This window comes from Falco biarmicus, chromosome 7, assembly GCF_023638135.1.
Source record: "Falco biarmicus isolate bFalBia1 chromosome 7, bFalBia1.pri, whole genome shotgun sequence".
NCBI lineage: Eukaryota > Metazoa > Chordata > Aves > Falconiformes > Falconidae > Falco > Falco biarmicus.
Window position 1 is genome coordinate 31,648,997 of NC_079294.1, and position 16,805 is coordinate 31,665,801.

At 41.3% G+C, this 16,805-nt stretch overlaps 1 protein-coding gene across 5 annotated transcripts in view; it reads right to left on the bottom strand.

Annotated features, from left to right (window-relative positions):
- Positions 1–780: 780 nt before the first annotated feature.
- Positions 781–16,805, bottom strand: part of BTBD7 (BTB domain containing 7) — a 55,059-nt gene continuing 39,034 nt past the window's right edge. For 4 of the 5 annotated variants that reach the window (XM_056346025.1, XM_056346027.1, XM_056346026.1 and 1 more), the window contains 7 exons: positions 14,930–15,090; positions 14,505–14,648; positions 14,157–14,270; positions 12,439–12,628; positions 9,343–9,521; positions 8,196–8,624; positions 781–5,728 (listed from right to left, as the gene is read on the bottom strand). In XM_056346025.1, the coding sequence (XP_056202000.1) occupies positions 4,916–5,728; positions 8,196–8,624; positions 9,343–9,521; positions 12,439–12,628; positions 14,157–14,270; positions 14,505–14,648; positions 14,930–15,090 (2,030 nt within the window). In that variant the 3' untranslated portion in view covers positions 781–4,915. The remainder of the gene's footprint in view (positions 5,729–8,195; positions 8,625–9,342; positions 9,522–12,438; positions 12,629–14,156; positions 14,271–14,504; positions 14,649–14,929; positions 15,091–16,805) is intronic. The other variant, XM_056346029.1, reaches the window with a different exon arrangement.

Consider the following 16,805-nt stretch of genomic DNA (forward strand, 5'->3'; position numbering starts at 1 on the left):
GAAGTCTAGTTTAGGAAGGTGCTCCTAAAACTGCTTTTCCTGGATGTGGGAAAGTATCAGTAATTAACATTACGACCATACAGGTGCTCTCTCCCCACACCCACCCCACCGGACAGCAGGACAGAACCCACAGCCTTTTGCTGTTGTACATCAAAGTGAAACTAAAGATCTGCTGCTGGATGACACACTTCTGAACTCTGATTAATCTCTCTGAAGGAGCGAAGCAGTTGTTTTTACGAGAGATGTAATGAATATTCAGTTGATGCAGGATAACTGTAGCTCAGGGAGAGAATGGCGGGCGCTTAATGAGAGTCTTTGTCTAGCTGCTCTGCTGAGAAAATAAAACACTTCCTAGATCAAGGGCTAAGTCCTGCAGCCTTGACTAGGAGTAATCCTATTGCCTTTAACAGTGAGTACGCTCAGGCAATTAGTTCAGTGAGCTCTGGCTAGAGCTTATTTTCACCTTTCTGATAAAATCAGTGGTGGTTGTTCAAGCAGCTTGACTTCCTCTTCTTACACTGGTTTGTATCATACCCTTGATGTTCAAAGCATTATTGTACACTTTTTTTCCCCAGAAGGAACAGCAAACCTTGCCCGTTTTAAGAGCCAGGACTGTTGTAGCACACCTTATGGCCTGTATTGAACTCCTCCTCTCCCCCCGCGCATCAGTCACAGCAAGTTTGGAATAATGACAGCACGGCCAGTTCAGCCAGTAGGTCGGCGGGCAGCCCCGCAGCAGCTGGCTGGTAACAGTTAGCTGGAAGAAGTCGCACAAGCCCATTCTATACAAGCCATTTATTTGAAATGCCAACTATACGTAGGATAAAGTCAGTGTTACATGCTTCTCAGCAACAGTAGAAAAATAGAACCAGTGAAAACCTTTTTACAACTGTAATGGTACTCAAAAGAGAAATGTATTGTTTTACAATGCATCACACAAGACTAGAATTCAAGTTTGGAGGTACCTAAATAAAAATACTATTCTTTTTAAAAAACACTATGTACAATTGAAGCGTAAACAAGTTTTACAAAGTACTGGTTATGCAGGTTGTAGAAAAAACACTTGCATAGGACACGAAGTCAGTTTTAAGAAAGTTTTCTGAGCCTTTAGCATTGAAGGCACTTGACTTTATACCAGTAACAACACAAGGACATGAAACAAAACCGTAACGTTGCCAAAGGCAGGGCTACCTTCTGGCAGTACAGATAATTACAGAAACCCCAAATACGGTTTCACAATTTTATCTCAGCTGTTCCTTGTGGTTGGCAGGGCTCAGCACCACCTCTGCCACAGAAGCATATAATTATTAGATAAAAGAACAGTGCCTCAAACAGCATGAGTATTCTTTAAAACAAACAAACAAAAATAAAAACCGACCCCCCCCCAATCCAAACCCCCCAAAACCCCCACCAAACCCCAACCAAAGAAACCCATAAGACAAACATTTGGGACGTTCCAGGACCAAAACCCAAGGCTTACAAGTACAGGCGGCCACAGCCTTAACTTTCAGAAACAAAACTCCTCAAGAACAGGAAAAATACAACAAGAAACTGCCAATCAACACAGCAGTTATTAATACACAACTACAGTAACTCCGTGGAACAACAAAACATTTCAAATGAAGAATCTGTTTCAGGAATTAAGTTATTCATTCATATATTAAGGAAAAGAGGGCGGCGTCAGGGAAAGGGGAATAAGTTTTTGCATGTTGCCCACCAAATGAAAGTCTTGAGCTCTAACAGAAGGAGCATGAATCTTCCTCATTCAAAACAACTTAATGTTCACACCTCTATCCTCAAGAAAAATACAGTCAGTAATGTTATCTCCATCAAATTCACAGGAGGAAAAGATGTTAATTTCCAGCCTAATCAGAAAGTGCTTCATGTAAACAAGGAGCTTCTGCACCAAAGTTTCAGTAGACAGAGAACAAGAAGTAGCAGGTAGCACAGGTACATGTGTTCTGTGAGTGAGATGCAGTATGAACACTAGTTCTGAATAATGCTTCCATGAAGAATAAAGATGGTGTCCCTCCCCTCCCTCTGCACAGCCAACTAAGTAGGAAATCCTACGCTGGAGTACAAAAATACAGTTCCAGTAACTTGACCAATCCTTCTTTTCCACTTCAAATCGGCTGCCATTAGCCGCTTTCTTCTTCCCAACCCAAAATATACAAGTGAAAACACAGATTGTCTATACAGCCTGATTGTCTTTGTGGCCTCTGAAGGACTTTTATTTTGCACCTACTTTTAAACACTCTATTCTCTTTTTAATACTGCTCAGTTTCTGAGTCTTCAGAAGCAGTTTTGTATTCTGAAATGCAGACGCGTTCCCCAGAGGCATTCCTCACCAGCTTATTCCAAAACCAAAGCATTTCGCTATTTCCCTCAAGCCGCAACCTCAACACTTCTGTCTTCATCAGGCACGTCCCCACAAGTTTCAAGCTTAAAAGTTACAGCTGTAGATTTCAGCCCCGTCTCTGTTCCGGCACACAGTGCCACATCAAACTACGGTAACTAAAATAGTTTTCTCGAAGTAACATCTATCGATTTTCAGTAAAAATAAATTATTCAGAATAGCAAGTCTTCTGAGGACAGCTAGGACTTTTTAGTAATTAAGCTACCAACATACATATGATGCAAGGGCAGGCAGTTTCAGGGGTTTTGTGTGTGATGGAAGTTAATGCTGGTGGAGCACGAGACCCCAGTAACCGGTTGGAGCTATGCCGCCCGACAGCACCCTGCCCAAACCTCCAGCAGAATCCCAGGGAGCCTCGGCCCCTAACCCACAGCAGCACCGCCCCCACCCCAGCACCTTCTTGCCTTTACCACCGTTCTACACTGCAGTCCCACGGAAATACTACAGATCGGTGACGAGGCCATGACCACCAAGCATCTTCACTGTGGTCAAAAAAACCCCCAACACAATACACCAACCAGATTGAAAAGGCTGACAGAGGGGAAAAAACCCCAACAAAACCATCTCCCCCCCACAAGACACATCACTGGCACACTTCGGCTAAGATTCTCCTCCAATCCTCCACGCCTTCCACGGCTGCACCTCAAAAGGAGTGCCTGCAGAGCTTACACAGGCTCCGGAGGCCTATAGACGTGGATGAAGGTGACATTAGGATTTATTGGTTCAAACACCCATATCTTCATTTATCGAGAAACTATTTGGTAATTTGGAAAGGCAGTATTCCATATTTATCAACAACATTGTGGTGGTGTTACCAGGCCTTGCATACTTTAATGAAACAGGTTAGGTAAGAATCTGCCATTACCTAAAAACTAAAAGTAAAGCTGCAAAATTGCAGTTCAAAATGCTTAATACTATTTGAACAGAAGGAAACAACTCCACATAACCTCCAAGCAGTCCTTAGGTCACACTTGGGATTAAAGTTTTCTACTGCAGGGAAATCCTTCATTCTAGAAACTGCATTTGAAAAATAAAACCAAAACAGGCCTTTATCACTACACTGCCGTGGCATCAGATCCCTACCCTAAACGCAATGAATCTGTAGTAAAAGCTGCATGGCAAGTATTAAGGATGCACTTAATTACAACCATTAACACCCAGTGCATTGCTTAACCGCAACCCAGTGGTAGGGAGCCAGCCCAGATCACTATCATCCCTTCTCCACATCACACTAATAGAGGAACCTTATTTCCGTGTTTTAAAAAAGCACTCGGGAAAGGGAAGTGTAATTCAAGAGTGCTAAAGCTTCGCACATTCCATGATGCTAGAGCAGTTACTCCTTACTTTGATTTTGTTCACAGAACAGCTGCAATTACGAAGTCACCAACACTTCAGATCAGGTAAGAAACACCGAACAACGTCACTAAGAGTGAAGCCCTTTTTTAATGGCAGGCAGGAGAAAGCAAGGCAATGAGCAGTCACCTTGGCATCTCCGTTGGAGAGGGAACCCTCTCAAGTGGAGGGTTACCATTCAGGCAACAGCAAAAATACCATGCCTCGTCTTCCTGACACTCCAGGATTTAGCATGAATCCTCAGCTCTGGTCTTCACTTACCCCCACATGTGGGTAGCTGGAAGAACAAGTTATTACTATTATTTTTACAGTATTTCTAGATTGATTTCTGTATGGGCAAGTGAAGAATGCTAGTCTGTCTAATAAGTGCTTCTGTGTGATCATGGGAGTTCTCCATGGTCACAGCTGAACAGAGATCAGACTGTCAGATCCCAGTCAATTTCACTGGGATCTGGACTCCCGAATATCCCCCTGGACACTTAAAAACCCAAATACAATTCTTGAAGTGGGCTTGCTACATAAGGGGAAGACCAGCTGCCAGAACTTTTCAAACAAAACGTTAGACTGGATTCTTGCCATAGTTGTAAAAATCAGGAAGATTTTAGATCTAAACAAACTAACAAAAAAGTCTAACTAAAAATGTAGTATTTTGATGTGCTGTTCTTTGGAATTCCTATAATTAAAAAATAAACGTATTGTTACTATCTCATAAGAAAATACATTTCATAATGTGCAACCCAATGCACATAGGGAATTGGTAGGTGAAAGGGAAAATGCAAAAGTATGAAAATACACTCCTTTAAATGTGACAATAAAGTTTAACATATTAGTACAAAACTAATACACTAAAATAGATGTACAGGTGCAAAAGGCTACTAGGTTGTAGAAAAAAAGGTACCAGCTTGTTTTTTTTAAAAGGCTTAATTAAATTTGCTCCAAAAAAAATTCCCACAAATTAAAACCAGAAGCAGCATTACAAACAGATAACATGCTGTCTCTAATGAAGCAATGTATGTACAAAAGAAGTGAGTGAAGATGAATTAATCTGCTGGCACGAATGAATTTGTCTGACAGAAGTCAGGCCAAAAGCTGCAAAGAATGGGATGTTTACGACTCTTAGGCACAGAGAAATAGTGGAGGTTGCTTTCATAGGGCAGATTTTTTATACAGGAAGTCTGGTTTGTTCGGAGACCTCCTTCCTCTGCTTACTGCATCTTCCCTTTCCAAATCTGCATTTCTCTGTGCTCCATGTTCCAAAGGCTCATCATCCAGCAGTCTCCTACTGGGTCTCTCTTCTTGCGTTTCAGAGGTGTATGCAGAGAGCGAAGGTCTGTTGGAGGTCAGCCCATAGGTTAAATCTGTTTCCATTTTTGTTCTTCCCCTGATGTGAACGGGGCCATTCCCAGCATTTTCCTGGGCAGCCAACGCCAAGTCCAGTCGCTGGGGAGGTTGTTCTAAGACATCGAGGTGTATTGGCTCATTCTTTTGTCTATGTTGATGCCCATCCTGGGAGAGCAGGTATTCCCTCCTAGAATCCTCTTGCTTTTTAGGAGATATCTGGGAGGGCAGATAGGCTGACTTTAAGCCACTTGGTGATGCCTTGTGGCTATACAGATCTGGGCCAAAATATATGCCTTGCGAAGGCGAAGGACTGTGCCTGGTGGGTGCTGGAGTGGAGGGTCTGCATGCAGCATTAGAGAAGTCATAGAAGTCGGGATATTCCTGCTGATTTTCTCGAGCATCTATTTTTTGCTCTATTGCATGTTTCTTTCGAGAAGTGGGCATGTGTCTGTTCTGAATACACGAAATGTGCTGGGGTGGGCCGGGCCCTACCTCTGTAACCGTCTGGCTTAATTCTGTGTCGACAGTGAGCTCTGGCAATCTTCTGTCTTTTAAAGACATTGCGGACACACCCATTGCGATATCTGGCATCAGTTCATTTAGCAAGGGCTGAGTACACTGCAAGAGAAAATAAATTGTTCCATGGAAAGAAAGCAAAAGCTAAACACAAATCGTATTTAGGATAGTTTCTGTAATTCAAACCGACATTCTCCTAATCTACTTTGCCTAGACCAACTTCAACCTGCAAGTTTCCTACGCTGTTTAAAGAACACATGCATCCTCCAACCTTCACCTTCCTGCTAGCTTAATACTATTTCTTTCCTTCACGAAGCTGTTGTCCACAATAACAGCTCCTTCTTAAACACATCTTGTCTTGAACACGCAGTAAACGGCAATGTACTGTTAAACCCTCAAAAGGTAAGCCAGCTTTAAGCCACCTGCAAGTATCAAACTAAATAAGGTACTCTGTGCAGAACCTAACAAATGGTTTGTTACAGCACAGAGTTCCAGAGCAGGGAAGCCACAAAACATGTACTTCATCACTATAGACGCAACCCTTCTCCTTGCATTTCGTATTTTTAAATAAGTTAACCGCAGGCATGTGTGTGTGTGTATGCGTGACAGCCTCAGGGCTTGTGGGGGGAGCATCAGTTACAGCGCTGACTAGATCCTCAGAGCGCACGGAAGCTGCTGCATGGCATTCTCGCCTACACCTATAAGCAGTCCTGCAATAAGACAGGCACATTTCAGTCTTCCAGACAGAAGAGTTAAAATTTCTACTTGTACTTATTTCTAATGAAAGCAATTTTAGTAATCATTCGGTACTAGTAGCTCACAAATTGAAGAATACAGAAGAAAAATATCATCCATATAAAGTCTAAGCTTCTCCTTGATTTTTTTTTTTTTTTTTACAGAAACATTCTAGCAGAAACATTTCTAATGTGAAGAAGATCACTATATGGTTTCCTTAGTGAAGTCAGTATTGATCCAGAGAGACAGACACGCTACGAACTCCACTCTAGAATAAGCAAGGGCAAATAATTCCGATTTATATCTTTTAACCTAATCTTTTAAAACTTTAGGTTTAATTTTAGGTTAGAAGTTAAATCTTTTAACCCAAAACATAAAAAGGAGTACAACATGTTTAGGACGACTGCTAAAGAAAAAGAATATCCATGTTTTCCATTCAGAATTCCAGATCAAATCTGCATCCAAAGAGCAGGTTTTCACTAGGACAACTGTGTACTGAAACAGTTTTTTCACTGCAGAAATAAAATAACAAAATCTTTGTTTAGCATTTCATGTACTTCACAAAGCTATGTCTTTATCCAGTATATTATAAGTTCATTGTTTTTATTGCATCATATTGTAGTTCAGCAACTATGATGACTGCCTAAGTGCTGTAATGAGCCTCTTTGTATTTACAATTTCTGCCTGCCTAAGGCCTTCACATTCTCCATAGGCTCCCTTTTGTGATGAAAATTTACTAAATTGATTACTGCTTATGAAAAAGCCTTTGTCTTTAATTAGGGATTGCTTAACTTGGACAGTGAGCTTAGGGAGCTCAAGGACAACCTTAATGAGCAGGTGGCGTTTGTCTTGAGCTCCTGAACAAGCAAGACATGAGCAGGAACATCCAGACAATAAGTGCTGTGTGCAGCTATGTCATGACAGTAATTCCACCATGCTCGGGCGTCTGGCCAACATCCCTGACACGTGTGAATCTTATGAATAATGAGATAGTGCACACCTGCACCTCGCCTAAACTTAAAAAAGTTTGCATACACTAGGTGTGTAAACTATGTTTGTTTTTCACTGAGTATAAAGGCGGGCAAGCTCCGGGACTGGGCCAGAAGCCTCACCTATGGGTGGATGCATTGTGTAGGAATTTTCCCAGTTACTGAGAGTCTCCTAGCGCTGGCTGCAATGGGGCTTCCCAGTCAAAGTGTGGGCCCTGGATGATGTTAAGGTGGTAGCTGGTGATGTATCCTTTCCTTAGTCTCTGTAACGCTTTGCAGTAATGATCAGATGCTTCACTTCTATTGCTCTTTTATCATATTGTGCATAATAACTACTAGTTTCCTTTTATCATATTGCATACTATTTTTCCTTTATAGTGTAATGTAATAAACTGCATTTATTCTTATATTTGATTTGGAATTCATTTTTGCTTGGTATCCAGTCAATCAGCAAAGCACCTTTATATACATCTGTTTACATCAGGATTGCTTACCTGTGAATATCCAAGCTATCATCGCTATTTCTACCCATGAATTATAGCATGCAGTCCACACAACTTATGCTTTGTTTTAATGTAGAACAGCCTACATTATTTCAGAAGATTCATTAGTCCCACGTGCCCCTCCAAAATGCTCCTGCCTCTGCAACATTCATTCTCCCAGGGCTTAGGAATGCAGAATGCTGACAGCCAGTTTGGTAGTTAATTCTTCTCCTAACCAACAACAATGCTCTTTTATTTGACAAAGCCAAGTTACTTCGTTGGAATCAAGTAGATTCTCTCTAGCTCCTCTCTATAAGCCACTCTGAGTGGCCAGAGATAGGGAGGAGAAGTCATAATACTTACTACTTGCTTCTCAGCTGCCATCACTGCCGCTGCTACAGCCACCGTTTGTCTCCCCAGACCCGTAGTATTAGTGCAATCAGGAGGTGCTGCTTTAACACTGGGCAAGTAGACAGGCGGTGCAGCTTTGGGAGCGGTTCGGGAGTGGAACAGTGAGTGATTACACGGGTAAGAAAAGGAACGGGAGGGATGTTGACTTGGCACCCTTTGTTTCCAGCCCACTTTGAATTGGTTATGAATAGGAGTTGCTGGTGGGTGGTATGGAGGTGGAGGAGGGGGCAATGGTGGATGAAAGGCCACAAAAGAGTCTAGTTCTGTAAACATGGTTTCTGCAGTGGGAGTGCTGTTAATGCGACATCGTCCAGACTGTCTCATTGTCAGGAGTGGGCTTTCGTCCCCAAATCGCTCATCAGGAAAGAATTTGTGAGGATTCTGCAAAGGAAAAAAACCTCAGCATATAACAAAACGAAGTACGAAGTCATCTAGAAAAATCTCCTAAACTAACACACAATGGAACTAGAAATCTGACTGTCCTGTAACAGGCTAGCTGGGCCATCTAAAGCCTCACCACCACTTGTGGTGGTTACAGCTGTCACTGAATAAAGATTTTTTAAAATATATTTTTTTAAAACAAGAAAAGAAGCATCAGATTCTGTGTGACTAAGTTTACCAACAAATGCATTTGCTTTAACAGCGTACAAACAGAAATGGGATTTCCAGATTCCCAGTCCTGATATGTACTATGCAGATCTACTGTATAAGTTAGGACCCTTTCTCCTCTGATTCAAGAATAAATCATAACCTAAATTTCTAGTTATGGTTTGACTATTCTCATCAACTGCCCCTTTGGAGGTGGTTTTTTTTGCCTCCAAAATCTGTGGCAGTAGTAGCACCCTGAATGGAGACAGCTCTTGAGAAAAATATTTATACACTGCCCTTACACATTTATTAAAATCACATAAATTAAACACAACAGTCTCACTGTGATTTGCACCTGGACAGTTCTGAAGTTATGCAGGCATGTCAAAGCATTTTTGTGCCTGCATGTGCACATACAAAGTGGTTCTCTTACTGCAGTTACACATTCAAGTCAATTCAGAAGCAGAACAGTATCAAAGCATCTATGGTCTTACAGAGCAATTTTTCATACCTGCAGAAGTTCAGCAGCAGCATCAGAAAGTCCGAATTCCCGCAGCACACGAATCTGAATCTCATAACTGACTGTGGCACCTTCTCCACAATTAAGAGCATATGCTCTCTGCACCTGCTCTGTATGACGCAGCTCCTGCAGCCGTTTGATCATCTCTTTTACAACAAGGAGATTAGGAACTGGAGGGATAACAGAATGGAATGGGGATAACAGAGATTACTTTTGGAAAGGTGAGACAGTAAATTTGATTGCAATAGTTAGATTTCATTCTGAAAGAAAAAAAAAAATCTATCATCAGGCTGAATTTTTTTTTTTTTTTAATTTTTTTTTTTTTTTAAGAAGCATTCTGCCAAGAACAGTTCAACTTACACATATTCCTTGGAGCATCATTAGGCCACATGGGATAACATATCATACAAATGGTAAACGCATATATCATTTTTCCAGCTTCTGCTAGAATAAGCTGCAAATACAGCCTTCTTTGTAAACCCTTCATGATGCAGGAATGTAATGATATGAGGTAGGGACAGGATATCTTAAATAAAACAGAATGTTCCCTTATGAATTCTGTGTGCCAAGAATTCATTGATTTTTTTGGCATACTTCTTGTGGAATTCTATAATCACAAGACCATAATACCAGTATACAAATACAGAAAGAGCATTCTAAAAAAAAAAAAAAAATTTACACAAACTTTAAGCCAACATAAACCTGTTAAAATTACGTTGTTTTATGCTGCCATATTGAAATAATTTTTTAAAAAAAAGCTTTCCAAAAGGAAATAATGTATAATTTGGGGTATTCATCCTGTTGCAAAACTTTCTCATGTCACTTCTTGCTGCTATTCGATGATGAATGATATTTCTTTGTGGTCTTTCTGTCCTCAGGAAAATGCACGTATCATGAGAGAAGACAAATCCAGATCTCTGAATACCTGAGTCCTGGCATCTGATCCTTTACCAGCTTTACAAGTGTTACATATTACCATGACCACATGTCCGTAATGAAAGCTCATAGAAGTTAAATGGATCAGACAGCAAGAACAATGTGAAAATACATTCATTACAGAGAAGGAGAAAACCCAACACCATGCAACTACAACCGGTCCCAATTTCACAAAGTTTACATTGGTACATGAAGAATAATTATAAGTAGTGCAAAATATCCCCCCTACAAACTGAGTTCTTTTACTGGGGGGGAACAACCCTATCCAGAGTTCAAGGCTTGGAAATAAGTCCTCCACACTACCCTCCACACACCTCAGTTGTTTGAAAAATCCTGATTTAGCAGTCAGACATTTAGTTACAACCAGCATTTTGCTAACACTGAAAAAAAGAAGTTTGAAGCAGTCTCCAAAAAAAAGATCTAAGTTTTTTAATGAAAAAGTGTTGTCTTCTCAAACACAGGTTTATTTCTGTTTTTTTACTATCACTCATGTGAGACACATGGAAGAGAGATTACATATATAAAAACAATAAAATTCTCTCAAGTCAGTTGCATGATTTCTTATTCAAACCAAAACCAGAAGATGCTTAAAAAACCCAATTACCCACAGAACCTAGCCTCAAAGTAGAGCAGACTTCAGCAGAGGCTGAACTCAGCTTACAATAGTGTTGCAAGAGCAGCACAAAGACATGCTGCCAACAGCATTTACGCAAATTTAGTCCACAGGCAGCGAACAGATGCAGAACACCTAAGCTGTAAGCACCCCTGTTCTAAGAGCCTAACCTAAGGGGCGCAGGGGCAGTGTCGCCTAGCTCTCCCTCCAGCAGTTCCTGGGCTCCACCTATGCTTTGGGATGGATTCCCATACAAGTTAAGGCTTGGTACATGGCTGAATCTCCTCAGATTAATTGGGCTCCATCTACCCTTCCTAGCACAAGGCACTGGCAAAATAATCAATTCCTTTGCTTAATTACAGAACTCAGTAAAGCAGGAGGTTATCAGGACCTCCTTGACCTGACCCAGTATGGCAATTTAAAAGGGCTGAACACAGCGCTCCATCCAAGACCGATTACTTCACAAGGCTTGTGGCACAGGTTTTTTTTATTTTAGCATGATGGTTGCTCTTTATGGAATTGTGTTATGTTGACTTACAGCCTTTTCTCCACAGAGCTTCCCTCAGCCACAGCTGTGTATGCACAGAGCTGGCTACGCTTCCATCCGCACAATGTCTCCGACTTTCTTCACTGTATTTAAATTTAATCTTGGTCATTTAGCTATCTAATCCTGGCCTCCAAAACATCCACTGGCTCTCCCAACTTGTCATCAGCTGCAAGTTTTGCCAGTGTATTATCTCTGCAAGCCAAGTATTAATCGGACAGGGAAAAGGAGCAGGGAGGAAGAGCTCGATGCTTTCGGAATCCCACCAGATACATTCTTCCAGTTTGACACCAAAAGATCAAACACATAAGTGACAAAATATATTACAGTAGTTTTTTATTTCCCTGGCTTGCCTATAGCAAATGTCACACCAAGTATCCTGTAGTCAAGAGAGACTGTATCTACTTCCACCTATAAAAACTTACTCTGACACACAAGGAATGAAGTTGGTTTGAATTCAAAGCTAAAGCGCATTTGGTGAACTGAAAATATCTGTTTTGAGTGACTACTTCCAGTATTTTTCTGGCAAACTGAGTTGAGCTGACTGCCCTACAAGTTATATTCCCCTACTTTTTGTTTTTAAAAGAAATCAGTGTTTTGCTATTTTCCAGCCTTTCAGATCTTACCCATCTTGGGTGACTGGTTGTAGAAAACTGAGAACTGCTCTGAGAACGGAGCACCAGACTCCGGCAAGCGTTCTACAGTAAGTTTACCCAGTGCAAGGTTTTTCAAATTGCTGATCTGAAGCAGGTTAAAATACTACCCCCTCCAGTAGTTTGTTTTCTAACTGCTTACTATGCCATCCAAATAGAACGTCTTCAGAGTAGACAAAAGCAAAAGGGACTACTGTTGGGTGGGAAGAAACCCAAACAGTGCAGTTCTATTCCCTGAGGAAATCATAACACTCAGTAATTCACATTCACTCTCCCTGACCCCAAACCCCCATGCATCCACACAGGAGCGACTGGCATCGCAAGCCATCTGGGAGCCTTACCTGGGATCTCATTGGCTATAACTGAAGGAGGACTGGACTGGTTAGTGCTAACTTGCTGGTGGGTAATCATATGACAGCACTGCGGCACCGCGTTGTTTACCATGTAAAGGGTGTCGGGCACATTGGACATTCGGACCATCCGCAAACGAACGAGATCAGTTTGTTCCACCATCATCTCATCCAGTACCGACTGCAACGACAGCCATTAGAGCCCTCATGAAGGCACAGCACGCACACCCACCGGGACCTGCTGCAAACAGTCCCGAGGCCACAAGTCTAGCAATGTCTAAGCCGTAACTTTGCAGATACTGTTTGGGACCTGGAATTTTCCTCCGCATTTTCTATTCCATTTTCCAGTCATGATCAGAGTTGAGTTTCAGAGCTAAGAGCAGACAGGTGAATAAAGTTTGGGAAGGTTGCTTTGTTTATTTTGTACCTGTCAGATTAGGAGTAACCTTCTCAAGGCTAGACCCTCTGGACTCCGTCTCACACAATTACTGCCTATAGGTCTCAACTCTCCACGCCACTGAGGAGGCACTAGTCTGAAAATGAAGTGGTTTTCCCTCAGACATCTTAATGAATAGAAAGGGATTTATGTATACCCTTTAAAGATTTTCATTGAATGTTAAATGGATTTATATCAAAAAAAGGGAGGCTAAAATGTAAAAGAGTAAAAAAAAAATTAGAAATCATTCTTCCATAATTTTTGCATTTCACAATAATTAAACTGTGAATAGGAGTATAGTTACCAGATAGTAAGTATGACAGTCCTTCCTCTAAGGTTAAACAGCTAATGATGTTTTCAAAAACATTAACAGCATAACATGAAACTAACAGAAATGATTCCTGACAGAGGGGAAAAAAAAATATAGAATGCACTTTTTGATTTAGGGTAACTACTAAAGCACTTCCATACTATATACCTGAAAACTAAGACAGTCAAACCTTTTATTACATGTTCTTTAACGTATTTTTGTTAGTTTTAACTATCCAAGATACAAAGATAAAATTTTAACTGGCTAGCCTTCCTTTGCTACTTGAGTGCCACCTGGTGTTCCCTAACCTTTGTGCCCAAAAATTCAAAGTAGTTTTGTTTCTCCACTCCCCTCAAAGAGGATGTCAACCACAACTCACACCCTTAGAAAATAGTTTTCTTTCTTAGGCACAGGGAAAAAGCTCCGAATTCAGGAGAGCAGTGTTCAGAGTTTGCAGACAGTGTGGATGTGCACAGCTTCACCTAATCCTCTTACTCTGCCGTCACCTGCACTGCTGGGGCTCACGAGCTATCGGCTCATCGGAGTTGCCTTAAGTGGCAGCGCATTAGTTCGCGAACCACAAGGCTCCCATTCTGTCAAACAGAATATGGCATGTTTCAGCCTCACACAGAGCCATCTCCACCCTGTCACCAAACGTCACCATCAGAGATACTGCAAGATCTTCCGTTTGGCAGTCCTCATGCAAGATATTAAATAGGGAAGCTACTGCCCGAGTGGACACAGAGGACTTCAGTCAAACTGGGATACAAGATACTTATTCCATTTTGCGGAGGATCGAAAGAATTTTGGTTATGTTCGATTCAAACAAGAAGATGAAATATCAGAGTCCTCTGCCGAGTGGAATAGTAGTTCTCTACCCAGCTCTGGTGGGAGCTGGGGAGCCTGAAAGACCTGGCACCAAGGTTGCTGACTAGCTGCAAACTGGGACTCTCAGGCTCTCACCTTGCCATCCGCCTGCCAGGAGTGCTGCCGAGGAGCTGGGCCGGCAAACTGGCTGGAAACCAGGGAGGTTTCCCTCAGAACGCTGCTTTGTTTCCGGTGGAATTTCATCAAGATCTGTCTCGCAAACATTTCAATTTCGACAAAAAAAAATTTTGTTGAAATTTTTCTGACCAGTTCTAGAGACTTGAGCCTGATGATCAATCTTGTAAGTCTTGTTAAATTGAAAATGTTAGTATTTTAGGCCAGTACATGCAAAGAAAGACAAAACATACCAAAATCTTTCCCTGTTTACAGAACCCCCTGATGACTCCAATTTAACAATAATCAAGTGTTGTTAATTATTATTACCTTAGCCTCCTCCACATAGGGCGAGAACAGTCTTGGCCGTACATATATTCCAGCATTTTTTTGCCGCAGCCAGGCATTTGACTTTCCACCTTCTGATGTTGGTAGCATGTCTGAAGGAGGAGTACTAATCAGGCCTCTCTTCATCTTCAAGAATTAAGAAAGAGTTTTACGTTTTTTTTAAATAAAAATATGGGGAACACTTGCATGAATTGCATTTCTTACACTGAATCCTTATACCACTGATTTTTCTTTAGCCTTCTGATAGATTTAAAAAACCAGAAAACTTAACCAGGAAGTTACACACATATTACTCAGAAGTAACATTTTAGGAGCTAACCATTAAAAAAATAAAGGTAACCTGAACATTGTAGAATCTGAAGTATAAAGAACTCAGAGATAGTATTTGTATGAGAGTACTGACTTACAGCATCACTCAGTACTTCACTGTTCATGGGTAAGATGTGCTCAATGCGGACAAAGGGTAAAAGTGGAGACAGGATCTCTCTCAGCTCCTCAATGTCAAGATCTCTCCTCTTCACACCTCTTTTGTTCACACTGTGAGCAGTACCACTGAGTAAATTAGGCTCTTTGGGAAGGAACAAGAAATACTGAGTTTACATCAGAAAGTTTAAATAGGAAAGCAGGAGTAATAGGAAGTTATAGAAAAGGACATAACATTTTGATTTTAAGTCAACAGTGCTTATCAGCATTGTTCTACAAAACTATTTCATGCCTTAAAATCTGATATGAAGCATCCACAAAGACAGGTTCAGTTTATATGAGCATAGGTCATTTGCACAGCTGTTGGTTTCAAAGTAAGCCAGGGAGAAAGTACAAAATTACTGTTTGGGGTTAAGATTTATAAAAGTCTACCAAGAGCTATGCTATGAAAACATTTGTACCTCCCTGCTAGCGGTTCCCCCAAAGACTCCCTCCTGCAGCTCCTCTCCATTTCACCAGCACTTTTCAGAGACTTATCTTCTACAAATTAATGTACAAGTTACGCTAGCCTCCTCGTATAACCCACCTTAGTAACGACTGTATCAAGGCAATTCAAATTGCTCTTATGGTCACAGGATACCTATTTGTGCCAAGAGCTGGCATCTTCCTAGAGATTTCAAGATGAGAAATGTATGACACACTCAGGTCATTCTCCCTCCCCAGTTAACTAGCTCCACCTGTATTTTAGGTATTGTGCTCAACCTGGATTTGCCTAGCCTGACAGGTTACCTCAAAGAGTAACACAGAACCATTCTCCCTTCAGTACAGGCAGCTCACGTTTCAGCCAGAGCCCATTACAATTTCTAATGCCTTCTGATATTTGGCTGACGCTGCCCCGTATTTAATGCTGAAAAGTCAAGAGCATCACTGAGGAATTTAGACCGAATAACTAGACTAAATTTAGCCCTAACCTGACAGAACTTGGTGTAAGTCTTATTTATGCTTTTGTTAATATTATGCTACCTGATGATCCCAGGAAAGAGAATTGAGCCTTTTACTTAAACATCACAGACCGGGAAGCTGCGCAATTAGTCCAGATAAACAGCATCTCCCTCAGTCCCCGTCTGTTACTGTTTGATTGGCTCCATTCCATTCCAATGTGCCCAAGACAAACACTTAAAAAATACTTACTGTGCCACTAAAAGCACGTATTTTAACTGACTTTGTTGCATCTCATACATGTCCATGACAAAGCAGTTACATTGCAAGCAGTAACAGTGGATTTTAAAAACATGTCCAGCCCTCCAAAGACAGCAGCTACACCAGCACTGCTCTGTTTTCACACTGGCAGATTCTTCCCTTTCTGTTCCTCTATTGTACTATCTGACTGACACTTCATGGTGGAGATTAACTACAAGCTGCTTGCATTTGTTACTTGGGAAGTATATAATCTGCTTCCCACATCCAACACACATGAGATTGCTACAGTGGTAAATACAAGGGCAATAACATGCATCTGAGCTAATAAAACACATTTACATCTGCTTGAGGAAAAACACTGACACGACTTGATGGCTTGTTTCTCACTACCACAGATTTCTGTGGAAGAAACATACTCAAACTGAAGAAGTGAAAGGCTGACACAGTAAACTAAGGAGAAGATTACTGCGAGAAGCCTGCACGAGCACAGAAAAGTAGAAGATACTGCAGGGTTTTTTAATTTGATGGATTAGTTACCAAGGAAAATGGTTCTGAGAGAACAGGAAATCAACCAGACTTAAAAATCAAGACAATCTTAGAGGCTGAGAGGACCTCTAGAAGTTTGGTCCAGCCACAGCCACTGCCTTCTCCTCACACCTC